General features: G+C 38.7%; 1 protein-coding gene across 3 annotated transcripts in view; it reads left to right on the top strand.

Annotated features, from left to right (window-relative positions):
- PRKDC (protein kinase, DNA-activated, catalytic subunit) overlaps positions 1-14,964 on the top strand; it is a 216,309-nt gene that overhangs the window by 59,302 nt on the left and 142,043 nt on the right. For all 3 annotated transcript variants that reach the window (XM_019428882.2, XM_019428881.2, XM_019428883.2), the window contains 4 exons: positions 7,834-7,928; positions 9,628-9,727; positions 10,840-10,973; positions 14,699-14,953. In XM_019428882.2, the coding sequence (XP_019284427.2) occupies positions 7,834-7,928; positions 9,628-9,727; positions 10,840-10,973; positions 14,699-14,953 (584 nt within the window). The remainder of the gene's footprint in view (positions 1-7,833; positions 7,929-9,627; positions 9,728-10,839; positions 10,974-14,698; positions 14,954-14,964) is intronic.

Here is a 14,964-nt window from a genome sequence, read left to right as displayed (position 1 = left end):
CAGCAATACATACATACAGAAATACATACAAACAGCAGTCTTGCAAATGCAACAGAAGACAATCCAGAGTCTTTTGGAGCACAGAAGGGGAGTATGTAATCCAACTTGAGTAGCTTAAAGAAGTCTTCCTATAGCATTTATACTTAGATGAAACGTAAAGGATAAATGGGAATCAGCCAGAGCATTTCATATCAAAGGGATGGGGTAGAGAGAAGAAATAGGGTGGTATATAAGGAGATAAAGACATTTTATATTTCTCAACTGTGGAGTTTGAAGTTTGGAAGGGAGTATAGTGAGATTGGCCAGGAGCCTTGGTTTGTAGAGTTAAAAAACATAGGTCACTTCTAGTGGCAACAAGTCCTTGGAGCAGAGAGCTGCATGGTTAAATTTCCTTCTAAAATTCACCTGCCCATAGCTATATGGAGAGTGGATCTAAGTGACATAAAACGGGGCCAGGACACCAGAGAAGGGATGTTTCAAGAAGTCCAAGAAAAAGATCATTCATCCCTGACCTAAGGTTGTAGTAGCGTTTATTCATTCATCTATTGTTACTTACTAAGAATTTTGTATGCTAGTGATGTAAAGACTTAGCTAGTGATATGCTATGCTAGTGATATAAAGATATAGCCATTCATGAGGGTTGCATTTGAAAAAAGAGGTAGATAATAATTAATCACATAATTATAAACTTGTTGCTGAAGTCAGTTCTTTTAAGTAGTGGTAGATGATTACTACATAATCTTATAATGAAGAACCTAGCTTTGTTTGGTCCAGATTGCTTCTCTCAGGAAATGGCAGTTAAGATATGAGGGAAGCAATTGTAAAAATAAGATAGATGATAGAGGTAGAGACATGATGGATATAGATGGATGAATAGGAATCTCTGTGTTTATGTGCACATGCACACTTATATGAAAATTGACTAGAGTTTGAACCCACTAGGTTATTTTTATCATTTTAAACTGTGAAGTCTATAGGTACAGAGGAGCGTTTAAAAATAAGTGTGAATCTATCACTATTTTCAGACGACATGATACTCTATAGAGAAAACCCTAAAGACCACCAAAAAACTATTAGAGCTAATAAATGAATTCAGTAAAGTTGCAGGATACAAAATTGATATAAAAAAATCTGTTGCATTTCTGTACTTCGGTAACCACTTATCAGGAAGTGAAATTAAGAAAACAATCCCGTTTATAATTGCATCAAAAAGAATAAAATACCTAGGCATAAATTTAACCAAGGAAATGTAAGACCACAGAAAACCATAAGACGTTGGTGACAGCAACTGAAGAACACACAAATAAACGGAAAGATATAGCATGTTCATGGATTGGAAGGATTTATATTGTTAAAATGTTCATACTCCCCAAAGCAGTCAATATTTAGTGCAATCCCTATCAAAATTCTAATGGCATTTTTCACAGAAACCAAACAAGTGATCCTAAAATTTGTGTGGAACCACAAAATACATTGAGGAGCCAAAGCACTCTTGAGAAAAAACAAAGCTGGAGGCATCATGCTGCCTGGTTTCAGACTATACTAGAAAAGCTGTAGTAATCAAAGCGTGTGGTATTGGCATAAAACAGGAAGATCAATGCAACAGAATAGAGAGCCTAGAAATAAACACAGGTAATCATGGTCAATTAATTTTGACACAGGAGCCATGAATAAACAGTGGGAAAAGGAGAGTCTCTTCAGTATATGTTGGTGTTGGGGAAACAGGACAACTGCATGCAAAAGAATGAAACTAGACTGTTATCTTACACCATACACAAAAATTAACTCAAAATGGATTAAAGACTTGAATGTAAGACCTGAAACCATAAAATTCCTGGAAGAAAACATAGGTGGGTAAGCTGTTTGACGCCAGTTTTGGCTCTGACTTCAAAAGCAAATGCAACAAGTGCAAAAATAAACATGTGGGAGGGACTACATCAAGTAAGCTCTTGACAGGAAACCATCAATAAAATTAAAAGGCAACAAAATGTGCTCCGTATCACTAATCATCAGAGAATGCAAATTAAAACCACAATGAGATATCACTTTACACCTGTTAAAATGGCTACTATAAAAAAGACAAGTAACAAGTGTTAGCAAGGATGTAGAAAAAGGGGAACTCTTGTGCACTGCTGGTAGGAATGTAAATTAGCATAACGACTATGGAAAACAGTATGGAGGTTCCTCAATAAGAATAGAAGTACCATATGATCCAACAATTCCACTTTTGGGTATTTATGCAAAGGAAATGAAACACAAATTCAAAAAGATATATGCACTCCTATGATTATTGCAGCATTGTTTAAATTAGCCAAGATATGAAAACCGCCTAAGTGTCCAACATGGATGAATGGATAAAGAAAATGTGGTAAATGGATATGATGGAGTATTACTCAACCATAAAGAAGAATGAATTCTTGCCATCTTCGAAAACATGGATGGACCTTGAGGGCATTATGTTAAGTGAAATAAGTCAGAGAAAGACAAATACCATATGATCTTATTTGTAAAATCTAAAAAAAAAAAAGGACAAGCTCATGCAGTTGGTGGTTGCACAGGCCAGGAAGAGGGGTAGGCAAAATGGATGATAGAGGTCAAAAGGTACAAACTTCAGTTATAGAGGCATACCTCATTTTATTGTGCTTTGTTTTATTGCTGTTTACAGATACTGCATTTTTTAGAAATTGAGTTTAACTATTGGCTCTATTTTTCCAACAACATTTATTTATTTTGTGTCTCTAAGTCATGTTTTAGAAATTCTCATGTTATTCAAACTTTTTCATTTTTCCTGTATTTGGCATGGTGATCTCTGATTAATGATCTTTGATGTAACTATTGTAATTGTTTTGAGGTGGCATGAACTGCCATATAAGACAACTTAATTGATAAAGTTGTCTGTGTTCTGACAGCTTCACCAACTGGCTGTCCCCCCATTTCTCTCCCCCTCCTTGGGCCTCTGTATTCCCTGTGACACAACAATATTGAAATTAGGCCACTTAATAACTCTATAATGGCCTCTAAGTGTTCAAGTGAAAGGAAGAGTTGCATGTCCCTTGATTTAACTCAAAAGTTAGAAATCATTAAGCCTAGTGAGGAAGGCCTATCAAAAGTCAAGATAGGCTGACAGCTAGGCCTCTTACACCTGTTAGACAAGTAGTGAATGCCAAGGAAATGTTCTTGAAGGAAATTAAAGCTGCCACTTCTGTGAACACTTGGATGATAAGAAAGTGAACCCGGGTTATTGCTGATATGGAGAAGGTTTAGTGGTCTGGATAGAAGATCAAACCAGCCACAAAACTCCCTTAAGCCAAAGCCTAATCCAGAGCAAGGCCGTGACTCTCTTCAGTTCTGTGAAGGCTAAGAGAGGTGAGGAAGCTACAGAAGAAAAGTCTGAAGCTAGCAGAGCGTTTGTGAGGTTTAAGGAAAGAAGCCATCTTCATAACATTAAAGTGCCAGATGAAGCAGCAAGTGCTGATAAGTTATCCAGAAGATCTGGCTAAGATAATGAAGATGCCCACGCTAAACAACAGATTTTCAATGAAGATGAAACAGCCTTCTATTGGAAGAAGGTGCCATCTAGGACTTCTCTAGCTAGAGAGGAGTCAATGCCTGGCTTCAAACAACAGGCTGACTCTCCTGTTAGGGGCTAACCTAGCTGGTGACTAAGTTAGAGCCAGTGCTGATTTACCATTCCAAAAATCATAGGGCCTTGCAGAATTAGGCTAAATCTACTCTTATCTGTGCTCTCTAAATGGAACAGCAAAACCTGGATGCCAGCACATCTGTTCACAATCTGGCTACTGAATGTTTCAAGTCCACTGTTGAGACCTACTGCTCAGAAACAGATTCCTTTCAAAATATTACTGCTCAGTGACCATGCACCTGGTCACCCAAGAGCTCTGATGGAGAGGCACCATGAGATTATATGTTTTCATGACAGCCACACAAAATCCATTCTGCAGTTCATGGATCAAAGAGTAATTTTGACTTTCAAGTCTTTTTTTTTTTTTTTTTTTTTTAATAAGCTTTATGCCTAGTGTGGGGCTTGAACTCACAACCCTGAGATCAAGAGTCACATGCTCCATTGAGCCAGCCAGGTGTCCTGACTTTTTATTTAAGAAATATATTTCATAAGGCTATAGATGCCATAGAGAGTGATTTGTCTGATGAATCTGGGCAAAGTAAATTGAAAGCCTAGAAAGAATTCACTGTATTAGTGAATTCGCATTTCTTTATTAAGAACATTCGCAATTCTTGGGAAGAGGTGAAAACATCAACACTCATAGGAGTTTGGAAGAAGTTGGTTCCAGCCCTCATGGATGAGTTTGAGGGGTTCAGGACTTCACTGGAAGAAGTAACTGGATGTGATAGGAATAGCAAAAGAACTAGAATTAGAAGTGGAGCCAGAAGATGTGACTGAATTGTTGCAATCTCATGATCAAACTTGAATGGATGAGGAGTTACATCTTAGGGATGAGCAAAGAAAGTGGTTTCTTGAGATGGAATCTCTTCCTGGTGAAGATACTGTGAAGATTGTTGAAATGACAACAAAGGATTTAGAATACTACATACACTTAGTTGATAAAATAACAGGCTTTGAGAGGATTGGTTCCAGTTTTGAAAGAGGTCCAACTATGGGTAAAATGCTACCAAATAGCATCACATGCTACAGAGAAATTGTGTCTGAAATGAAGAGTTAATCGATGCAGCAAACTTCATTGTTGTCTTATGTGAAGAAATTGTCATAGTCACCCAGCCATGAGCAGCCATGACCATGACCCTGACTGTAGCAGTCAACACTGAGACAAGACCCTCTACCAGCAAAGTAATTATGACTTGCTGAAAACTCAGAAGATGGTTAGCATTTTTTAGCAATAAAGTATTTTTAATTATGTACAATTTTTTTAGACACAACACTGTTGTGCTCTTAATATATAGTACAGTATGAACATAACTTCATATGCCCTGGTGAACCAAAAAATTCACTTTACTCCCTTTATTGAGATCATTGCTTTCTTTTGGTTGCCTGGAATCAAACTCATAATACCTCTGAGGTGCCATATTGTAGAGTATGGTGACCATAGTTAATAATACTGTATTGCATATTTCAAAGTTGCTAGGAGAGTAGATTTTAAATGTGCACGTCACAAGGAAAAAGACTTTGTATGTTGATGGATGTTAACTAGACTTACTGTGGTGATCATATTGTAATATACACAAATCTGGAGTCATTATGTTGTGCTCCTAGAAGTATTATAATGTTGTATGTCAGTTATGCCTTACTTAAAAAAACTGTGTAAAGTTTGTTGAATAATAATAAAGCAAGTTCTTGTATACTCCTACCTAGGTTAAGAAATAGAGTATTTTCAGAATTTTATACCCTCCTCTGCACTGAACTAATCATTCTTCCTTTGTATTACTTATTCCCCTTTCTTTTTTGTTTCATTTTGTGTGTATGTGCCCTAACCGATATACTCTTGCATTTTGAAAAGGTGTGAAGGTCAGTGTTTTCATTGTTAGGTGAAGTATCCTGGGATAATCCGCTCCGTGGAGACTAGTTGGCTGTATCTCCATGAGAGATTACAGGAGCCCATTCCAAGGAAACAGAGTGACAAGGTTCATGTCAGTTTTAGAAAGCACAGCTCTCCAGAATGGTGTGAAGTAGACCGCTAGCTGACATCAGGGAGAAATATCGTCTGAGGGTGTGGACTGCCCTTGAACTGCAGCATCTCACTTCCCAGGAGTCCATCCCCCATATGTCAGGAGCATGTCAAAGCAAAATTCTCTTGTGGGATAAATGAGCACTGTCAGCTGATCCAGGCTGAAATTGGACAGAAGAACTTCACCTGATCATGGCAGGCCAGGTTAAGAGTGGAATTTGGGCCATATTCCTTCCAGGTTGAAAAACCCATAGGGGCGCCTGGGTGGCTCAGTCAGTTAAGCGTCCGACTTCAGCTCAGGTCATGATCTCGCGGTTTGTGAGTTTGAGCCCCGCACCGGGCTCTGTGGTGACAGCTCAGAGCCTGGAGCCTGCTTCAGATTCTGTGTCTCCCCCTCTCTCTGCCCCTTTCCTGCTCATGCTCTGTGTCTCTCTGTCTCTCAATAATAAATAAACGTTAAAAAAAAATTAAAAAGAAAAAAAGAAAAACCCATAATAATGGTGTTTTGGTGGAGACGGCCGTTAACCAGTCTCTTTCTTGGGTCTCATGTCTGAATCAACTTGTGTCTCCTCTTGAATATCCCCTTTACTTCTTTCCTGTGTTTGATCTTTTGTTTTATTTTCCTCTGTTGTCTTCTTTTTTGGATATTCTCATTTGTTGGATCACATTCCAAGAGGCTTTTTGAGAGAGGTACATGAGAGACAAATTTTTTGAGACCTTGCATGTTGAGTAATATAAAAACAAGTTTTGTCTCCTTTCTGCATGCTGGTAAACCGTTTTGCACACCTTTCTTTGGAAGCACAGTTCTGAGTTATCATTTTGTCATGCCATTTCTCTACTTACCTACTTTTACCTCGTGTTGATACCTAAGATAAAAGCTATTGAACTCAGCCCGGCCTTCCAAGACCTCCCCAACTTTTTCAGTGTCATCCCCAAACTGCTGTTCCAAATGAACCTCTTTACTTACAGTACTGCTCATTTGCTTGCTGTTTCCTGTGTTTTCCATCTTGCTTCCACGTCTTTGCCCATAGCATACATTTATTGGTACTGTCCTTTATTTTCAGTGTCAGGTCTGGGTGTGCGACACTGGGGGAGATGTGGAGCTTGTAGAGTTCTGACGGGCCCTGCCCCTCCTAGGATTCAAACTTGAAAGAAAGAAAAAGAAAGAAAGAAAGAAAGAAAAAGAAAGAAAGAAAGAAAGAGGGAAAGAAAGAGAGGAAGGAAGGAAGGAAGGAAGGAAGGAAGAAAGAAAGAAAGAAAGAAAGGGAAAGAAAGAGAGGAAGGAAGGAAGGAAGGAAGGAAGGAAGGAAGAAAGAAAGAAAGAAAGAAAGAAAGAAAGAAAGAAAGAAAGGAAGGAAGGAAGGAAGGAGTTCAGTACTCCTGCCCAACCAAACACCAGTTAGTGATTCTTACTGTAAGGGTTCCATCTTCTAGCACCTCGCTCCAGTTCGTTTGCTCCAGGAACGCACTGCTTCCCAGTGGGCGGTACAGTGACCCAGCACTTCATCACACAAGTAGAACTTGCAATTCATACTTTTCTCTGAACTCCCCTAAGATTTAGTGCCTAGCCCTGTCACTTTATACTGAATCATTTACTGTCCTGTGTTATTAAGGGACAAAATTTCCAGGGAGAGATCTGGCCTCTGCCTTTCACCCGCCCATGAGTTTACCCTTTATAAGAAGATGGTCCACGGACACTGTTGACTGAATTAATTATTTCCATTTGCCTGACGTGGTTCTAAAAGGCTTAGTGTTGACTGTTGATGTTAACTTACTTTTGGATTGGATGAGAGCTTTTGAAATTCTTTGATTTGGAAAGAATGTGGATATGGTATGAGATCTTCTTTTCTATTAATTTTGATGAGGTGTGTGGAAGTGTGGTCAGAACAGTGGTTCCAAGGTTATGTGCTCTGAGCAGTTCCACAGATGGAAGGGTACTTGTATGCAGAGAAAAAGCCGCTACCACGTCTTTTGGTTTATGTAGTTTTTGATCTGCTCTTGAGGAAGTTTTCTTCTTTGAAAAGCATTTGTTGTCACAGGTTTTAAAACATTTGAGCCATTTTTTAAAGACAAATTTAATTTGTGTATTTTTCCGATAACACTTTTTTCCTTTGTCACTTCTGCTTTATTGTTTTTCCTAGAATATTGAAGTTCACTACTCTTTATTTTACAGGGAAGAAGAATCTCTAGTAGAACAGTTTGTGTTCGAAGCATTGGTTATATATCTGGAAAGTCTGGCCTTAGCACACACAGATGAGAAGTCCTTAGGTAGGTCTTACCTGAGCTTTTTGTTTGCGTGCCACTTGTTAGCCTGACAAGTTTTCAAGAGCTTTTCCGTTCAGGAGTTAAGCCTCAGGTAGTTCTTCATAAGATGATGCTTTTTTTTCTCCCGTCTCCTCCTTTAGGATGATAAGTGTGAAGGGGGGGATATGCCCCTCCAGTACCTCTAATGCAGTTTGTGTAAGTCTTCAATGCTCACCGCCTCTAAGACCTTGTGCCCTTGGTGGCCACTGAGCTTGACCCCTGGCTGGTCAGAGATCCCACCCAGGGCAGGTGGGACAGTTTGATTGTGCAGCTCCAACGAAGCCAACCAGTTACTATGATGACACAAAATGTGAGAATATACGATTGCACCATGTAAAGAAAGCTGGTTGTAATAGCCACTGAAAAGGGCAATATAGATCTCATTACAAGAATGTGATAAAGCTATTTCTACCATAATTAAGAAATAATGTAAAATAGTCAGAAATAGACTTACTATGAGAGTAATAGATGGTCGTTTTTACAATTATATTCTGTCCTGTAGTCAGTCTGAGTATTGTGGAATTTCTGGGCTGGAAGGCTTCTTAGACATCTTACCAGAGAACGTAAGTGACTGCTGTAGCTTACATAGCTGTGTGTGACAGAACTTCTCTTTGACTTACTCAGATTTTATTTTCTGTTGTTTTCTGTTTTTTTGAAAGACAGGTTGAGCTCTGTTATCCTTCATGTTGATAGCCTGCTATGGGTAAAATTGCTTAAGATTTGGCCCTTGCGATCAAAGAGCTTAAAATTGCTCTGTTTATCTTGACATCTTATATAGGTGTATTTTGTTAACAAGTGAAACTTGACTCTTAAAAATCACTGCCATGTTTTCAAAGCATAGAAAGAAAACTTTTTCTTAGTAATAGAACCCAGGTTGGGTAAGGCTCCTTTCCTAAATAACCCAAGATGTTTGTGAATGGTTTTACTCATTTGCTTTGATTCTCCTTCAGCGGCTGTATTATTAAGCTATAATACAAGTGGGTTTTTTTTTTTTATTTAAAAAAAAATTTTTTTTAATGTTTACTTTTGAGGGAGAGAGTGTGAGTGGGGGAGGGTCAGAGAGAGAGGAAGACACAGAATCCAAAGCAGTCTCCAGGCTCTGAGCTGTCAGCACAGAGCCCGACACGGGGCTCGAACCCACGTGAGATCATGACCTGAGCCGAAGCCGGATGCCTAACCAACTGAGACACCCAGGTGCCCCTAAGCTACAATATGGTTTAACCTACATACAAAGAAGGCAAGGTCAAGGAATTTATAACCCCTAAATAATAGCCTTAAGTCGAGGTGCACAGGATCTGGCCTGGCATGCGGGTTTTGTAATGCCTGTACAGTCCTCCACCTCAGATCCATTATGTGAGTCTGTGCTTTGATTGGCTGAGGGCTGCTGGAACAGTTTCTTAGTAGGTACAGTGTTGCTGTGTGTGAGTGTGTTTGTGCATGTGCACTATACTCTCCTGCAGTCTTAAATGTGGGTTTAGGTTTTGTTTTGGGACAGTGTAAATCGTTTATTTAAATTTTGTTTTGAGGGATGAAACGATATTGACTCTATTGTAAAATTACCTTTTTAGTTAAAAAATTAGGTCGATAAATGTATAATACCAATTTATTAACAATAACCAGCTATATAACTCCTTTGGAAATGTATTTTTATACTCGAGAACAGGTACAATTCAACAGTGTTGTGATGCCATTGATCACCTGAGGCGTATCATTGAAAAGAAGCATGTATCTTTAAACAAAGTTAAAAAAAGACGTAGGCCACGGTAGGTGATATTGCTTCCTTTTTAAAATTTTTTCCAGCATAAAACTAATTCTCAGTTAACGAAAGAAAATCTGGAAGGAATGTGTGGAAGCATAGAGAATTTAACCAAGGAATGTGTGGAAATAGGCGGAGTCAATTTCTAGGACACTAAAAACTTTGTGTTTGGAAATGCTTGGTTTAAGGTATAAATTTGTAACTGAAACATTTATTTTGAGTACAGATTTGATGTGGAATTACTTGACTAGAAAATTCATGAACTATTGTAGAGTAAATTGGAAGTATAAGAACTGAAATATTGAAATGGTAGCATTTTAACAGTCATGGAAATTTAGAATTATGAAATGAAGCTACCTAAAGCTAAGACTGGCTTATTAACCAGTGGTAGCCAGTCTTCTCTCTTTCCATTCTAGCAAGGTCTCCCATCAGGATGGGATGTGCCATGCATCAGCCCCTCTAGATCTGTGGATCTGTGCGGGGTGTCCGGGGTGTCCGCTGGCTGCTACCACTGTGACGAAGTATTGGCACATGTAAATTGGATATTAGTATTTCCTCTGTTGTTTTAAAATTGATTCTTTCAGATCCTGTTGTTAACTTTTGACCTCTCTAGATCATTGGTTCTCAATCTGAAGCAGTGATCAGCATTACTTGAATGTTTTGTTAAAACACAAGTTGCTGGGCCCTGGCCCCAGAATCTTCCAGCAGGTCCGGAACAGGGCCAGTAATTTGCATTTCTGCCAAGTTTACAGATGATATTGATGCAGCCAGGTCAGGGGCCACAATTTGAGAGGCACTACTTTAGATCTCAGATCCCCTTTTGTTTTAAGGTACATTGAAAAGGAAACATGAAAATATTGGTGCTGTTGTTTTAAGAAATGTTTTTTAAATATTTTCCTCAAAAAAAATTGAAGGTAAGCAGCATTTAGGACCTATTTAACCTGTGCCATTTGGATTGTATGCTAATGATAATACATTAAAAATAAATTGAAAGCCTTTTGATGAGGTTTCTACATGTATTAGTATGGCAAAATTGAGTTTATGATTTCTAGATTCTTGGGTTAGCTAAATACTAAATGTTGGGGCGTGCATTAAATATAGTGTGTCGTCTCCACATAGAGGATTTCCACCCGCGGCATCATTGTGTTTACTAGATGTGGTCCACTGGCTGTTAGCCCACTGTGGGAGGCCCCAGACGGAATGTCGACACAAATCCATAGAACTGTTTTATAAATTCGTTCCTTTACTGCCAGGTATTGTGATCTTTAAGTCTTATAAATTATGGGTTTTGCTTTTACCACCAGTTTAGAGATGTGTACTTATTTAAAATGTAAGCTTTCTATTATTCAGATGAATGTAACAAATGTTCCTAATAAGAAGATAAGTATGTTCAATAACCATTATGGATCGTTTGCATGGCAAAGGGTAAACTATGGGCTGTACGTTTCACAAAGATTTACAGAAAGAAAGAAAAAAATGCTAATTTGATGTCAAATGATACAAAGGAAATAAATTTAGAATATCCCAGTATCTTTTTTATTCTACTACATTTTTGCTTTTCTATCTCATTTAAAAGAAATGAAGAAGAGTTGGATAACCATTGCGGTTGTCAACATGATATTCAGTTAAGATTTAGAAATTTTATTTATAGTTAATGAAATACTGCAATGTTTTTATTTCACCATGTGATTAGTAAGAAATTGTTAGACTCCTAAATTTGAATGATCTCAGATTACTGTGAGATTAAAGGAAAGCAATGAGCTTGTGCTTATTAAATAACTATTACCCTAAGTCATTGAATTGTACTTATAGTCTTGAAATAATTACTAAATTTCTTAGGAATAAATGTATTGTTCTGTTTTCTCCAGTAAGTCCGAACCGAGCTTTGGGAGCATGGGTGTAGGGAGGCTGTGCCTCAGGACAGGCCCAGGCCCTGGCTTCCCCCTGTAGAGTGCACTGTGCACGAGTGCAGAACCAAGATGTGCTGTGGTGTGTGTGTCTGGATAAGAACAGTGACAGTGCACTACAAATCATGAGAAAGAGCCGGTCTTTTTAGAAAATGGGGTAGAGTACTACTTTGGGGCTTTTTCCTCATGGAAGAAGAGGTGAAAATTACTTGGTATAGTTCTAAAACTTAGAAGATTATACATTTTTTATACTATGGAATATATTACGTTGTTATATGCTATAGATTTATAGAGCATATATTACAACTCTATTTGTACTACATATACTATTTGGTATACAAATATGTAGTATATATTTGCTTATTGCCTCTAGTTAACAAAGTTAGTTTCTTTTTTTTTTTTTTTAAGTTTATTTTGAGAGAGAGAGAGCATGACTAGAGGAGGGGCAGAGAGAGAGGGAGAGAGAGAATCCCAAGCAGGCTCCATGCTATCAGTGCAGATCCTGATGTGGGGCTTGAACTCACAAACTGCAAGATCTTGACCTGAACCGAAACCAAGAGTTGGCCACCCAGGTGCCCCTGCGAAGTGAGTTTTCTTACGTTGTCATTGTCACAACAGTCCTGTAAAGTCCATGAAGATTGGACGAGGTGGAGCGGTGGGGCATGTTTTCCTTATTTTTAAAGGAAACTTCGGCCCAGATATTATGTCAGTGGAACTAGTTGGCAGACCCGTCCTCCCTCCAGGTTGGGTCTCTGGCTCTCCTGTAGCCCACACAATTTCCAGTGACATCAGCTTGACTGATCCCATACATTTCTGTTGTTCTTAACTGCCTACAATAGGGACCTCACATATTTTCAATGAAGTAAGTGGAGCTCTGCCTCTCAGAATTGTTTCCGTCACACAAAGCATGCCAAGTAGTTGGTGAACCTTGGCCTATTGCCGACATATACTTTGCATAAAAGGGATGAGCATTCCTTGGCTTATCTCCTCTGTGCCCTCCAGTTGTGCTTCCACCCCTCTCTCTGCTATATTTAACTCCTACTGGTATTTTGGGTTTTTGTGAAGGTTTTTTAAAATTCCAGTTAACATACAGTGTTGTATTAGTTTCAGGTGTATAATATAGGGATTCAACACTTCCATATATTACCTGGTGCTCAGCAAGCCAAGTATACTCCTTACCCGCCACCTGTTTAAGTGATTCTCCCTCCCCACTTCTGTCTGGTAACCATCAGTTTGTTCTCTGTAGTTAAGAGTCTGTTTCTTGGTTTGCTTCTCTTTTTTTCTCCCCTGTGTTTATTTGTTTTGTTTCTTAAATTCGACACTTGAGGGAGATCATATGGTATTTATCTTTCTCTGACTTACTTCACTTGGCATAATAGTCTCTAGCTGCGTCCATGTCATTGTAAATGGCAAGATTTCATTCTTTTTTGTGACTGAATAATATTGATACCACATCGCTTCCTTATACATTCATCAACCAGTGGACACTTGGGCTGCTTCCATATCTTGGCTGTTGTCAGTAAAGCCGCCTCCAGTGATTTTTAAGGGACAGTGTTAAGTGTCTCTTTATTGATTGATTGGTTGGTTGGTTGATTGACTGAGAGAGCGATGCAGTGGGGGCGGAGCAGAGGGAGAGAGAGAATCTCAAGCAGGCTTCACACTCAGTGTGGAGCCCGATGCGGGGCTCAATCCCATGACCGTCAGATCATGCATGATCTGAGACAAAATCAAGAGTCAGCTGAGCCACTCTTTAGTGCCCTACAGGAGTACACTGTCACCAGGTGTGCTAGGTAATGACATGTGCAGTCATGTCCCTATGACATGTGTCAGGGGCTTCTGACTTCTGATGTTCATGTTGGATGGAAAGCCAGGGTCACAGCAGCTATAGTTTTGAGGAGGAGACTGAGGAGGCAGGGATCTGGGACAATTCCCAGCTGTCGGAATATGCTTTCCCAGGCCCATCCATTCTCTGTGTTCCCTTGTCCTCTCCTTTCTCTATGCCTGTCTTTCTCTGTCCTTCCTGTACTTTCTCTTCTATGACTCTTAGCTAGCGTGTGAGAGAGAACTTAAATATTATTTTTACCCATTATTAGTTTTATTTTCTTTGTCAGTTTTTAGTGAAAATAATGGAAAGTTTGATGTTTCTGTCTGAAACAAACCCTGAAAACATGATATTGAATCTTTGCTTATATAGCTAATAGGTATTTTTTTAACACAATAGGGAAACTGTTTCTTACTACATCAGAAATACTTTATTCTTTTGCATTCTTCTTTAACTTCATTAGAATCAGGATGATTTGACCTTTTGAGAGTCCCTGATTTCAGAGCATGCAAAATAAAATTTAATGTTTTTTCATTTTCAGTTTAGAAAATGATTGACACCTGAAAGAAAAGATGTCTTTTAAAACAAATAATTTGAGTCTTTTATTTAGCAAAAACTGCCCTTACTGTGTGATATTATAAGCACTTTTTCAAATATTAACTACTTCATTAATCTTTGAAGGAACCTCAAAGGTAAATATTGTTAAGATGAGAAAACCGAGACACAGAGAGGCAAGGTCCACACAGCCAGGAAGTAGGATAGGAACTTGAGAGTGGCAGTGCTCTTTTTGTGTTTATTCTTTAAATTACTCCTGAGAAAAGGGACAATAGTTTTCAAGAAAAAAGGCAAGGGAAAGGATAGGACATTTATAGCTGTGCAAATGGTATCCAGCCATTTTTATAATGTTTAAAGTAACTGAAGAGAATGGCTTTGGTGGAAAGACCTTGGCAGTAATTACAGTGAACCAAGTTATGATTACTATGGTTAAAAAAAAAAAAGATTATCCCTTATCATTCTGAAATGTTACTGCTCTGGTAGATGCTTCATATGGGACTTTTATGGAAACTATATTTGAAATACTCTGATATTGCCAGCCTGGTTCTGCTCTGGTTCTTTTTGTTAACATATCCTACTTAATTCTAGCTTTATTATTGTTTATTATTATTATTATTATTATTTATTACAGTGATTAATTTTAATCATGTGAAAGTCATTTGTATGTGTGTTTTAATCTTGTTTCTTTCTTAAGGCAACAAATCACCTTCTTTGTGGCTGAAAGAGATTCTCAAGAGCAAAGATCCTTCCTTTCTCATAAACATGTTTGAGGGGGGTGGAGGAGGCTGTGGTCGGCCGTCAGGCATCCTTGCTCAGCCCACCCTCTTCCATCTGCAAGGGCCGTTCAGCCTGCGAGCTGCCCTGCAGTGGATGGACATGCTTCTGGCGGCGCTGGAGTGCTACAACACCTTCACTGAGAAGAAAACCCTCGCGGCACCTGAGGTCCTGGGTGGGTAACAC

Source organism: Panthera pardus, unplaced genomic scaffold (assembly GCF_024362965.1).
Source record: "Panthera pardus isolate Hobbes unplaced genomic scaffold, ASM2436296v1 HiC_scaffold_7, whole genome shotgun sequence".
Lineage (NCBI taxonomy): Eukaryota > Metazoa > Chordata > Mammalia > Carnivora > Felidae > Panthera > Panthera pardus.
The sequence above is the reverse complement of the archived record's forward strand: the minus strand, read 5'-3'. Positions and strand labels throughout refer to the sequence as shown.